The sequence below is a fragment of the Anser brachyrhynchus genome (assembly GCF_964034855.1).
Source record: "Anser brachyrhynchus genome assembly, chromosome: 2".
Lineage (NCBI taxonomy): Eukaryota > Metazoa > Chordata > Aves > Anseriformes > Anatidae > Anser > Anser brachyrhynchus.
Genome location: NC_137695.1, coordinates 130,632,041 through 130,645,640, shown reverse-complemented (window position 1 = coordinate 130,645,640; position 13,600 = coordinate 130,632,041). Strand labels below are relative to the sequence as shown.

Genomic DNA, 13,600 nt, shown 5'->3' with positions numbered 1-13,600 from the left:
TATTGTCATTTTCATGCTTACACGTTGCATTTATTTGCCATTTACCACCACCTTGTAAGTTTACCCAGATTCCCCAATTTTTAGGAGCACAATGAAGTGTTTGAGTCACTAGTTAGGTTAACCAGATAATCTGGAAACATAAAAATTAGCTTGTCAAAACAGGAAAGGCAAATAGCCTAAAAAATAAATATAATTTCCCTCCTGCCCTTTAAAACGGTATGTGCCGGACAATTTCTTTTTGTGCTGTGGATGTAAATTTCACTTAACTTCAAGTGAACCACTGGCCATTTGAATGATCATTCACCCAATTTTTCAATGACTAAGAGGTTTTTGACATTTCTAAAAGTCTTCTGTGCACATCTTATCTGACAGTGATATTGTATTAGATGGCAAATAAGGAAAATACATTCTGAGCATCTAAAACGGGCATCTAAAATTGACCATGAATTCTCCGTTAGCTGCAGAGAACAGCATTTGCCTCTACTTATTCTGCAGTGAGTACTCCCCTTAAATGAAGGTTCTACTGCTGGGAAAAATAACAAAAACAAAAGCTACCTTGAGTAACTGTCTGAATTACTTGTTTTTCTTTTGTTTGGTAGAGCACCCGTGCTCATGGTTCTTGCCACACTAGGAGGGGTTGATGTCCGTGCTTTTGATACACCTCTAAAACAGAATAAATATCCAATTAGTTATATAAACACAAATTTACACAAGGAAAGGCATTTATAAATTATATACAAAAATTAATTCAACAATCCACAACAATCAATTCACTGTATGAATAATACAACTTATTTCCTAAAATAAAGACAGAAAAGCTTTGCCATGAACTTACCTGCATTGGACTAAATATGATTCGAATCTTACACTGCCAAGCTAAATTGCACAGCCAGTCCCTTCCTGTTTCACTTGTTATCACACCAAAATATGGGTAGAACCCGCACTATTGATCATTTAGTATATTCGAAGGTCTTCTTTGACAGACTACAAGTCACTTTATAGTGTTGTCAGGGCTTTCAGAAAAATACAGGGTAGCTGAATGCAATGCAAAAAAGAATTTACAGAAGATACCATATTTGCAATATTTTGTGACAAATATGAAACAAGTAATATTTTCTTAATAGCCACAGACTTGACATAGGACGCATAATTCTCAGATAAAGCTTGGCAGACCTTCTTTCTCCAAAGCATATGTATGGGGGGGATGAAGAGGGGAAGGAAGGTCTGTCCAGCTGGACATTAGGGCCTAGTTTTTTTCTAGCTTGCCACAGTGTTTCAAAGTTGGCTTCAATAGTACATCCACAGAGCTGTGAAAGCTACCTTCCTCAAGACTCATGGGTTTTATGAGTCATTACACAATTAACAGCACGTCTTAAACATGCAGAACATTTTAGTGCTTGCTCTGGTCAGTGGTAAGAACATCAGAATCCCCTGTAAAATCTCAGAAGTACAAGGAAAAAAGATAGGAAGGGACATTCTTTTATCGTCAGTGATCAAGGACAGAATTTTTCTTCATTGCTCAAGAGAATTACCATTCACCAGGATTTCTTCTTGTTTGGCAAGGCTTCAGAGTGACTATGACATCTTGTGCCTGACCACCAAGTTTTTCTGTTCACATTCTTGAGCACTGATGCATAAACTAAATTTAAGTTGGGACAATCTCATGGACATTACGAAATATTAAAACAAGATCTCACAAAAAGTTAGTCACCAAGAGCCCAATCAGCAAAAAAAAACCCCAATAGTGATTTTTTCCAGATGAACCTAACTGCTCCTTTCAAAACTATAAACAGCTTACTCTTGGCTTGCTTTTCAAAATATAAAGAAAAGCATTCAGTTCCAATAACTTCAAATACAGCAATGACACAACTGATGATCAGTGTCATAACTCCTGAATTTTAGACGATTCATTGCATAAAGCCCGTTTTCCTTCATGTTGTGAATATAAGCTAAGGATGGTTTTTCAGTTCCTTCCACTAAGAACCAGTTACTCAGATACTTCAGTGGAAGAATGATCAAATGATTAAGAATAAAAATGGAAACCAGGAACTAAATTTAAGAGTAAATCAAGTGAAAATTATATTTAGAAAACTTATTCAAGTTTAACAAGAATAGCTTTTACATTCAACAGGTAGATTGGAACTATCAAAAATTCTGTCTCACTGGGCAGAACACCAGCTTTCTCCTTCAGTTCTCTTTTGCGCCCTTTTACCTGGCAAAAGAGATTCTAAAGATGATTTTATTTAAAACATTGTGTAGACTGAAAAGCACTACATAGGTTTTAATTCTGAAATAACATTAAAAGTTATGTCAGTTTTTCAGAAGCTACAGAATTCCAGGATAAAAGTTCTAAGTGTAACTTACATTATGATGTTACAAGTACACATAACAGTACAGATGCTAAAAACTATCATGCGTTATTTCCTCCATCTCATTTTAGATTGGAGACAGACCATGCCTTAAATACAAGTAAAATTCATTAAAGCTCAATAGTGCAGAAAAATATACTGGACTTTTATTTTATTTGTTATGGAAGCTAGAAAAATGTATAAAAATAACTCAACTGCAGACACAGAAATGGTAGATCTCATGAATCAGGGATGATCAAACAACAAGGACCATAATTGTGTCCCACTTCCTGTTTAGAGAATTCCAAATAATTTAAACCAAACTGTTCTAACCTATTAATGAATCACAGTTTTCTTCAGATTTCTAAATTTGGGACCAACACACTACTTTTTCAAAACTGAGAGCATTAATTTCTTAAATTGAAATCTGTTCAGGATACACTTTGAATCAATAATTTCCTACATAACGCAAGGAATACTTAAAAAAAAAAGTCCTAGATATTTGAAAGAAATTAACGTGAAAAATAGTGCACTTCTCTTTCCTGTATTTCAGCTGTTCACTTCTTTAAAATACGTATAATAATATACCCTTACCTTTCTAGGGTCTCTAAAAAAAGTCAATTGATACTTTAATAATATATGTATATTAGAGAAGATTCCCCAAAATCAGTGACTTAAGAACATGATTTGAATGTACAATATGGCACATCGGTTAACAATGAAACCAGGAAAAAATAAAAAACAAACAAAACAAACAAACAAAAACACATTGAAAGTGCACTGTCTATCCTGTCTGTTGAGCAAGGTGGTCACATGAAAAGTTAGAACTTTATTAAGGTTTAACAGGGCTCCATAACTCCAAAATACTCAAAAATAGATTTGTTTATATGCAGATATATTTTTCTTTCTAAAAATGCAGGAAAAAAAAAACAGAGCTATTTTCAGACTGAAATAGAAGCTTAATATTAGTATTATAGTTAACTGCAATGATTTCTGCTATTTCAACAAGTAAATCAATAGCAGAAAGCTGCTACTGTCTAAAACTTCACGCACCCCAGATCTGGACACTAGAATTAGCACCAGGTTTAGTGTATATTTGATTACAAATCTTGAAACTGGATCCATAATTTGCAATCTGATCTATGGAGACAGATGTCTTCCAACACTGCCAGACATTCTTGATTATCTCCGTTTCTGTCACTACAGCTTGGTCTCCCAGTCTGTCCAACTTCTGCTATTTCTATCCATTTGTCCAGTAGGTATAAATACATAACTACATACATAATTATATATTCTACATATTAAGTAATGTAATATATATATATATGTGTGTATAATTATATATATATATATGTATATGTATACAACATACATATATACCTGTTCTAAGATGTATAATGAGAAATACTGATGGAGCCTGACAGCAGGTGAAGCTGTCACAGTGCTATCTTTAATCCTTAAAGTTCTGACATACCTTTACAGGCATTTATTATCCTGTGGAATTTCAGAAGAATTAAGACTGAAGGTGACCTCTCTTCCTAAGCAACCTATATTATGCCTCTAGTTGAATTGCCACTGCGTGCAAAATCCAAAGCCTAAACAAATTTGTATGAGAAGCATACCTTTTCCATTCATACACTTGCAATTTGGTTGTATTTTGCAATGGAATATTGAAATATCAAGTTTGCTTCCTAGACAGGGTATTTTCAGATATTCTTGATAGCTATCACCATCACTCACAACTGCTAATACTTCAGTGCAAAATCATATGCCTCCAATGACTAACGGCATGCATACCAAAGTCCAGGAACCTCTACTATAAACTGTCATCATCTGCATTGCTGTGCTGAATTTAACAACGGCTAGTAGCTATTCGCATTTGTCCAGTGCTGTCGGCAAGTAACATACTCAACAACCTCCTGCAAGGAAGACACATTCAATCCACAATTCCAGTGGTCCTTTGAATAAGTACAACATAAACAGTGAGGACGTGAATAGCAGAATAAATGCATATACTCCTAAAGAAATTCTGTCAAGAAGAAAAGTCAAGTCCCTGCTCTACAGAGAAGGGATACTTGTAAGCACATTTAGGAACTCACCAAGCAGAATTTTCAACATCTTAGTAACGTATTATAAAATGAAAAATTGACCTATTTTTGAAGGTACACAGACAGGATTCATGACTAACCAACTATGAAAAAGAACACACGCCAAAAAAAAAAACATCTATCTAAAAAGCTACTCATTCTCCTTTATTCCTTTTGCTTCTTAAAATAAGAATTCAAGTTCAAACATTCTCGCCTTGTCTAAAAAATACCTCGGCTTTGGTTACAACACTACCACAGCATTACAAGATTTAGACATGTTTCTATCTCTTAAACCATTGTATTCCAAATATGGGCTATATAATTGGAATTTATACAATTTATTCTAGTAATTACTCCTAATTACTCTTCTGTAGTATATTTTGAGGTATTATTTATGAAGAATCAGCCCATTTGAATTTGGCACCTTCCAAATTACATGGAAGCATTAACTACAATGCAACTATTTCCTTTTTAAAAGATTGGAACACCTTTTCTTTCAAAGCAGCTTTGATTTTAATCTTTCATCATAAAGCCTGCCTTGCTTACATTCTTGGACTATCATAGCTATCTTACAGAAGGAGGGAAAGTAAATATTTGACTTTAAAAACACAATAAATTTCCTTTGTCATAAAACATTTGCCTGTGAGGCAGATATTTGTACAGTTATCAGTTGTTCTACAGGCTTAAATGTTTACTTCAGCTCTGCATCATATAACTTCATTTTCACCTCGGGTTTACAGAGTATATTACTCTTAGTCTAGAATCAGTGACGGAAGAAATCAAATCTGAAAAAGCGGTTTTCATCACCTTTCCATTCCTACAATGAAGCAGTTTACCTAACAGATACTTATACTAATTATATTCCCACAACATTTATACTGAAGACATACTGGGCAGCAGGTATCTCTCAAGGTCACACTTTTACTATTCAAATGGTTTTGAGGAACGTTTCTGTAAAACAGATAAACCAAGCAGATTAGTAATACTTCTTTATAGGCAACAACTCATTCGGTCTTTTGATGGTACTCTTTGTTTTTTTATCAGTGTCATAAAACCTTTGCACATGTCTTCCAGTTTGCAGTGGTTGGCCTAACTTGTCCATCTTACTATTAAAATAAATGAAGGGGTACTCATAACTTAAATAGCAGTCTGTGAATCTCCTTATCACCAAAAAAAAAAAGTACAAATATTTGTACTTCCAGAGAATTCCTATTTACTAAAAAAGGCATTTACCTGGCACAAATCAGACTTTAATAATCGAGCAAGCAAACGGGGTGTGTGTGTGTTCTTACATTAAAAAGAAGAATATTTCATAGACTTATAATTGTATTAGGTCTCCAATATACATATTAAAAAACAAATAAAAAAAACTGTTGCTAGTTTTCCTTACAGTCTGCCCAACGCTCTCACATTTAGGCTTTTTTGTTTTAAGAATACTTTTTATAATGTCAAATTCATCACACCTAGACAAGGAGGCTCATATTTACAAGATATACCAACTTTATTACAATGGTAGAAAGTAAAAGATATAAGTACAAGTCTTGTGGACTTTAGGGTTAACAAGAAGGAAAAAAAAAATCTTTTTTTTTTTTTGTAAAGGCTTAATGTTGTGCCAAAAGACAGTAATATGCCTTCCATTTTCTTTTATAGAGATAAAAAAAAAGACCAGACAAAGCCTGAAAGAAAAACAATTGTTTTGATTATCAGAACACCCACTCACAATAGACAGCACCATATACACAGGCAATACTTCTGGCAATACTTTTTTTGTTTTTAATACTACTATGTATAACAATTCCACAATGGAAAGCCTTGGTAGAGTATCAAAGACTAACAAACCAAAAAAAAAAAGACATTATCCCCCCCTCCCACCTGTGATCATAAGAAAAACTGTATCTCTTGAGAAATCACAGCTTGTATGAGGAAAATCAAGACTTCATGTGAAATTTTGCTTTATTATGTCAATACAGTAAACTTGCAAAAATTAAATTATATCTTCACTCCCATCTTGGTAATGTAATAAAATGTTTCTTCTTATTGCCAAAAAATAGTATATAAGCCCCTAGTGAAACATGATGAAACAATCTGAGCATTTTTATTGATCTTTCTGAAATCAGAGAACTATAAACAAACAAACCAAAATTGATGGAAATGTCTGGGCAGCTAAAGATTAGCTTTTCTACAAGTTATCTACCACTCAAGGGAAGTTATAAGGAAAACAAATGAACAAAAATAATAATGAAAAAGCTATACTTTTACACCAAGAGAAATAACTTTCTAAACTTACTGTGGAGTTCTCTGACTCTTGTTATATAACCTTAATAAACTGTAATGCCAGGAAAATTACTAAACAGCTAATTACTGTCAAGGAAGCTCACTATTTTTGATATAGCTTTTAATATCTCAAAAATAAAAAAAAAGAAAACAAAAGAAAAAGGAGCTTGTGTACCTCCAACATTTATATCATACAACTTCTCATGCTGCTTCTGCAATAACAACATATTAAAAGTCATTGAGCCTATAAATTTTGCCAGGTAATTTGGGTTTTGGAAATCTTCTCTTGGGAACCTTGCAATCCGTATTACATCTGTAAAGAATCAAAGGAAATCTCCTCATAAGGAACAAAATTCAACAATACTAAATGATATTCCTTCATTATGAAGCCAGAAGGGAACACCGAGATTTCGGTCTGACAATTTAGCCCCCAAACAATGCGGGACATCAGATAAGTTCACCTACTGTTCCTCTTCCCACTGCTCCTCCCAAACAGATGTTCTTGTTCAAACCAATTAACTCCGGAAATGCTTAATCAGTTCCTGTTTGACCAAATACATATTTCCCAGGGATCGAGAAGCAGGACCAAGATTTTTGACACTGCATGACACTTACTCCTACCTGTCATGATTGTCTTAGTTCTTTCTGAACTTTAAACGATCAACATTATCTGCAAACTCTGGGCACCTGCAGTGTAGAATACTGTAGACAGTAACCTAGCAGCACTCACAACTGCCAAAAGGAAGAACTGCAGTATCCCTTCCACACTTAAAGACACACACACACACACACAAAAAAAAAAAAAAAGTGAAGCCCTTTCATGTACTAATGACCAAAAGTGCAATCATAAGAATCATAAGAATCTTCTGAAATGCGAATACCACTACAACACTTATTTACCTTTATTTCACTGAACAAAGCTGTGGAAGTTACAGTCTTATTGAAAGGAAGTGAAGTACTCTAAAGATATGTTGTTTTTAAAGGCTGCACATGCTGTACGCAAACATAAGTGGAATTTAAAATGTATTGACACTGGTTAGGTAAGCAGTTCACACTGCACTTCAGCTGTACTGGGTGTGCCACTGACAGACATGACTCCCAGTCATGGGAGTGGGCTTAACATCAAATAGCAAAATTTATCTGAAAAAAATAAAACAAAATAAGTCATTTCTAAGGGTACATTTGCCATACTGAAAAACGTAACAATTTTCCAAGCCACAATAAAAGAAATATTACTGTTCACATATGAAATATGCAGAGATGAGAAATTAATCTGTATGTGCAAAAGATCTCTGGCTGGCCACAAAGAGTTTGTTTTTGCTATGGAAAACATGGGGGGGTGGAGTCTGGCTGTTTGCTTAGCCTTAGGAAAAATTGGGTAGGTTCTTCCTATCCTCCTGAAGTTCGGATTATTTCTAACAGCTCACAAGAACTGCCCTACCCCTTAAAAAATGCAATACACGCTGCTAAATTCTGTGCTCTTATAAAATAAGCATCACACTTTGGATTTTAACATCACTCACTGTCAGAATATAAGCCCAGCAATTTATGTAGAATTAACTTTTCTTTTCCCTATTCTTCAACATGAAAAAGATGAAATCCTGTATTCACTCAAGTGAATGGAGGTTTTCCTACTGACTGCAATAGAGACCCACTACTCTTGCGCTCTCACTTGCTTCTCCAGGACTCATAAATGATGCCCTTATGCCACACTCCCATCCATATTTATTAACTGGACGTTACCCTGTTCAGGCAGAAAACTCTTTACAGCTGAGCTCAGATGACCCATCCTGACCTACATGTACCAGCTAAGTCTCACTAATGCTAGCCTAGCTTATGCTGATGATGTTGTAGTGCAGTCCTTTACTTAGGGAGAAAAAGAAGAGAAATAGTATTTGAAAAAAAAAGTTTATATAATCTGGTTGCATTTCTGTTCCTATAAAATAAAAATTAATAGTGTAATATTGGAGTTGAATTTCATATTAAAACAAGCTACAGAATTTTTCCTTTATAAAGCTAAACACTTGAAAGACCCAGTTTGTTTTAGCCTTCACCTTTAACAGAAGTGTATCCATAGCTTCAGATGCCTGTCACAATAGTTTCAGACGGCAGTTCAAGAGTGCCACCTAAAGAACAAGAGGAAAACTGCATGCCTGTGTATTTTAATTACTTGTGGTTGTTACATTAGCCGACAAAGTTGTTTCTTGTCCCTTCACATATTCATCACAATGAACTGGTACCATGATTCTACAGAAAGAAGCAGTGTTTGATTAAGCCGCCCACCTTACTAATATCGATCTAATTCATCCTTGACATCGCGCATTATAATTGTAATTCTATCAAGCCTTACTACCTCTGTGTCGAATCTGGAATTACAACAATCTACGCAAAAAATGGAAGATTTCACTTTATACATAAAAACCCACAAAAATAGGGAGTGAATAACACTTCAGGAGCTCATTTCTTATACCAAAGACTAGAATTCAACCAGGTCAAAACAAGTATGTAGGAATATTGAATATTTACCAAAAAAAAAAAAAAAGTAAAACAAAACAAACAAAAAAGCATTGTCTCTCAACATTCTGAACATTTGAAAAACTGCACTTAAAACAGGATATTTGAAACACCATGCTCAGTCAATCAGATCATTAGCAGCTCATAAGGAAGAGCTATTTTCATTCTGACTTTAGGATACTGACTGTTAGTGTCTCACTCCCTACTCTGATGTAATTTTATCACAGGTAAGTATAAATGCTGGAGGTATTTCAGTAGAACCCTAAACATTTCAACCCCCCCTTTCTCCCCCAATACTGAGGCTGAGAGGATTAAGGTCAAAATTGTCACTAGTGACCAAACTGAGACGCCTAACTTTTCCATGTTGTTGGTACTCCTACATCTCCTTGCTTCAACATAACTCATGACAAATTTGTTATCAGACGTGAATACAGCATAGCCAAAAGAAAGGGAAAGAATTATTAGGTTTCAGAATGCTTAGGAAAGGGACACATTAAATTGCCTTCTATCGATGAGAAGGCCAGTTAGTATAATGACCAAGAAATCACATGGACTGCTTAGCAAAGATGAGAACTTTTTTTTTTTTTTTTTTTAAAGAACAGAGAAGTGAGAAGGACTGCAGGCAGAACACAGTAATCACATACTTGTACTGGGTCTGACTGGGATGTGGAGATAACTTTCCCTGCAGCAGCCCATACAGTGCTGTGCTCTGCATGTGTAGCTAGAACAGCATTGGTATCACACCAGTGCTGTGTCTATTGCTGAACAATACTGGCACCACATCAGGACTCCCTCCAAGACCCCAAAAGCCAGCAGGCTGGGGTGGGCAAGAGGTGGGGAGGGGACATCACCAGGGCAGCTGACCTAAACCAACCAAAGGGATATTCCATGCCATACAGTGTCACACACTTAGCAATAAAAGGTAGGAAAAGGGAAGGAGAGAGGGGGCTCTCGTTATGAAGATGTCTGTCCTCCCAGACAACCGCTACGTGTATTGAGGCCCTGCTTCCTGGGACATGGCCGAACACTGCTCATTGATGGGAAGTAGAGAATAATTTCTCTCTCTGTACTTCTGTGCAGCCTTCACTTGTGTCTTTTTTTCCCTCTTCCTTTTCCCTTTAATTAAATTATCCTTATCTCAGTGCACAAGGTTTTTTTTTCTTTTTTTTTTTTCTTTCCAGCATACTTTTATCTCCCCCTCTTCTGAGGAGGAAGGGGGATGAGAGCAGTTGTGGTGGAGCTCAGCTGCCCAGAAAGGTAAAACCACCACAGTCTTTTTTGGCACCCAACGTGGGGCTCAAGGAATTTGAGATAAGGAGGATATTTCACAGAACTAATGGGCAAAACATGGACTGGATGTTGTTTATGAATGTAATAATTGTGAAGAATGTGTTTTAGTAATGTGAATGGACAAGGGGTGGAGTTTGTGTAAATTGTCAACTTTGTGATGATATTATGTCTCTTATGGTGTGGGGTATTTTTTCTTTTTTATGCAAATGAACTTTGTGAAGACTGTGATGATTGTCATTTAAGAGTATATTGTGATTATTCTTAAATATGCTTTTCACAGAGGTGAGGTGTGGAACGTATTTGGTTTATGTAGCAAGGTTTTGGTAGTGGGGTAGCTGCAGGGGTGGCCTCTGTGAAGCTGCCCCATGTTAGATAAGGGCCTGTTTCAGCTGGCTCTAAAGGGACCCACCACTAGCCAGAGCTGAGCCAATAAGCAATGTTGTTTGCACCTCTGTGAGAGCAGATTTAAGAAAGGGAAAAAAAAAAATCTGCTGCACACAGCAGCTGGGAGAGTGAGCAGTGAGAAGCAGCCCTGCAGACCCCAAGGTGAGTGCAGCAGGAGGGCAGGAGGTGCTCCAGGCAGGCAGCAGCAGTTCCCCTGCGGCCTGTGGAGAGGCCCCTGGGGGAGCAGGCTGTCCCCCTGCAGCCCATGGGTCCCACACGGAGCAGATCTCCACGCTGCAGCCCGTGGAGGAGCCCCCGGTGGAGCAGGTGGATGTGGCCTGGAGGAGGCTGCGGCCCATGGAGAGCCCCCGCAGGAGCAGGCCCCGGGCCGGAGCTGCAGCCCGTGGAGAGGAGCCCATGCAGGAGCAGGGGGTCTGGGGGGAGCTGCCGCCCGTGGGGGACGTGCTGGAGCAGTTTGCTCCTGGCGGGATGGACCCCGTGGTATGGAGCCATGTGGGAGCAGTTCTTGAAGAGCTGCTGCCTGTGGGCAGCCCACACAGGATCAGTTTGAGAAGGACGGCATCCCGTGGGAGGGACCCCGCGTGGAGCAGGGGCAGAGAGTGACTGTGAAGGAGCGGTGGAGATAAAGCGTCAGGGACTGACCTCAGTCCCCATGCCCCTGCACTGCTTGGAGGGAGGAGGTAGAAGAAGGTGGATGAGAGGAAGGTGGTTTTATTTTTTGTTTGTTTGGTCTTGTTTCTCACTGCTCTAGCTTGTTAGTAATAGGTAATAAATGTCTTTAATCTCCCTACGCTGAGTCTGTTTTGCCTGTTACGATACTTGTGGAGTGATCTCCCCATCCTTATCTCAACTCTCGAGCCGTTTTCCTGTCTTTTCTCCCCCTTCTCTTTGAGGAGGGGGAGTGAGAGAGTGGTTGTGGAGGAGTTCAGCTACCCAGCTGAGTAAAACCACCCCACTCCCTCACAATGATCTGAATCACTTTTACTCAATTTTACTATTCTGAAGGGAAGATACAGGAAAAGACAGCAGCAAGAGTTTGATGCACGGCAAAGAAAACCAAAGGTCTCACAATACAGGGCAAAATAAAAACCCGTTTCCAGTTCCAATGTGTTTCTTCATTTAACACTGAGAATAACATTCCTCTTTGATTTCAAAGGCTTTCATCCTGACCTCTCAGTGTCTTCCCTTCATTTTCCACAGTTCTGATGTTCAATAAAAGTCTTTTTAATCTTCACCATGCCCTGTCCCCTCTGCCAAGGCTGCTGTTCAGAACTCTTTCTACGAATAGGAAGGCCACCTTGCATAAGCTTGCTGTAAGGGTATGAACAAGGAGAGCGTTTGCTCCTTTATCGTATCTAGTCGAGGAGCTTTTCCAATACAACGACGGATAATAAGAAAGGGAGGCAGTGATGGGAACCAAGTCTGGTGAGTCACATTAATTTAGTAGAGCAGGTGAGAATGCAGGAATGTTTATTCCAGCAATTATCTGATTGAGGACTTCTAAGTTGGTAGACAATCACAAGAAACAAACCTCTCAGTCAAACTATTTGGTGGGCTAACAAGCTACAGGTACCACTTTCAGGAAGGATGAACCTTGTAGCTGGTGAGACTGTGAAACACAGGGCCCCAGATTGGGATGATGCAGGAAACTGTAGAGCTCTGCAAACCCCTAAGGGATGTATAGGGAGAAGGGCAAACTGGAAGAACAAAAGGGGAATACATAGAAAAGAGTATAAAAGGGCTGGCTGGCTGCATGTAAAACAGGGCCAGTCACACTTGTCTGGCCAAGCCCTGCAACTGAACAGAGCAGTCTGTCCTATTTTCTCATCATCAAATCTTTTCTTAACTCTGTATTCACACTCTCTTTCCTGTGTGTGTGCTGCAATGCAGGCCAGGGATCTGGGCAGGGACGTTGGGTGTACAGAGGGGCCAAACTGGTACTCAAAGAATCAACAAATGTGTGTGTTTGTGAACCCTGACAGTGCTGCATGTGTGCCTGTACTAGTAACCTCCCTTCACTATGAGCCAGAGAGGAGGAATGGATCTTGGCTGCCTATGTCTGTTTTACATGAGTCTTGTTGAAGGCAGCCCTCGGCTGGGCAGCCTGCCTGACCAGCCTTGTCAGAGTCCTGTCTCTATGTGTGCCTGGGGTACGAGCTCAGCTTTACTGCTGGTTGAACCTGAAACGTGGAAAGCTCCAGCTGTACTCCAACACAGCCAGGGCAGAGATCTCAGGTCCCTGCAGGTGACAGGAGAAGCAGTCCTGGGCCAGAGCAGCTGGAGGAGGCAGCCACTGCCTTCGCTTTTTACCTCACTTAATGTTTGCCTTTCAGTAAAACCGTATGTCATGGTTAGGACACTTTACTTAACTTATTAGGATACTGGAGAAAATACACTCAGACACTCACTCCCTCAGGTCTGTGCCTCAACGACACAGTATGAGTGGGCAGAGCAAGGAAGAACAGAACTGTGTCCTCATGCTACATGGTGTTAGGATCGAAGGATAAGAGCTGTAATTTGTACTTGTGCATAACTCATAAGACTTGAGAGTGATAAATGAAAAATCACAAATTTTATGCAATAAATAAAGCTGTTCATCCCCATGAGTTATTTCAGAATGTCTTTTCTTCCTCACAAACTTAAGCTGCTGTTTTTCTCCATCTTATACAGAGTTCATCCAAA

General features: G+C 38.4%; 1 protein-coding gene across 2 annotated transcripts in view; it reads right to left on the bottom strand.

The window, feature by feature from the left end:
* The window catches only part of ZC2HC1A (zinc finger C2HC-type containing 1A), a 43,900-nt gene that overhangs the window by 5,853 nt on the left and 24,447 nt on the right, over nt 1-13,600 (bottom strand). For both annotated transcript variants that reach the window (XM_080579441.1, XM_080579442.1), the window contains one exon: nt 556-663. In XM_080579441.1, coding sequence (XP_080435567.1) covers nt 556-663 — 108 coding nt within the window. The remainder of the gene's footprint in view (nt 1-555; nt 664-13,600) is intronic.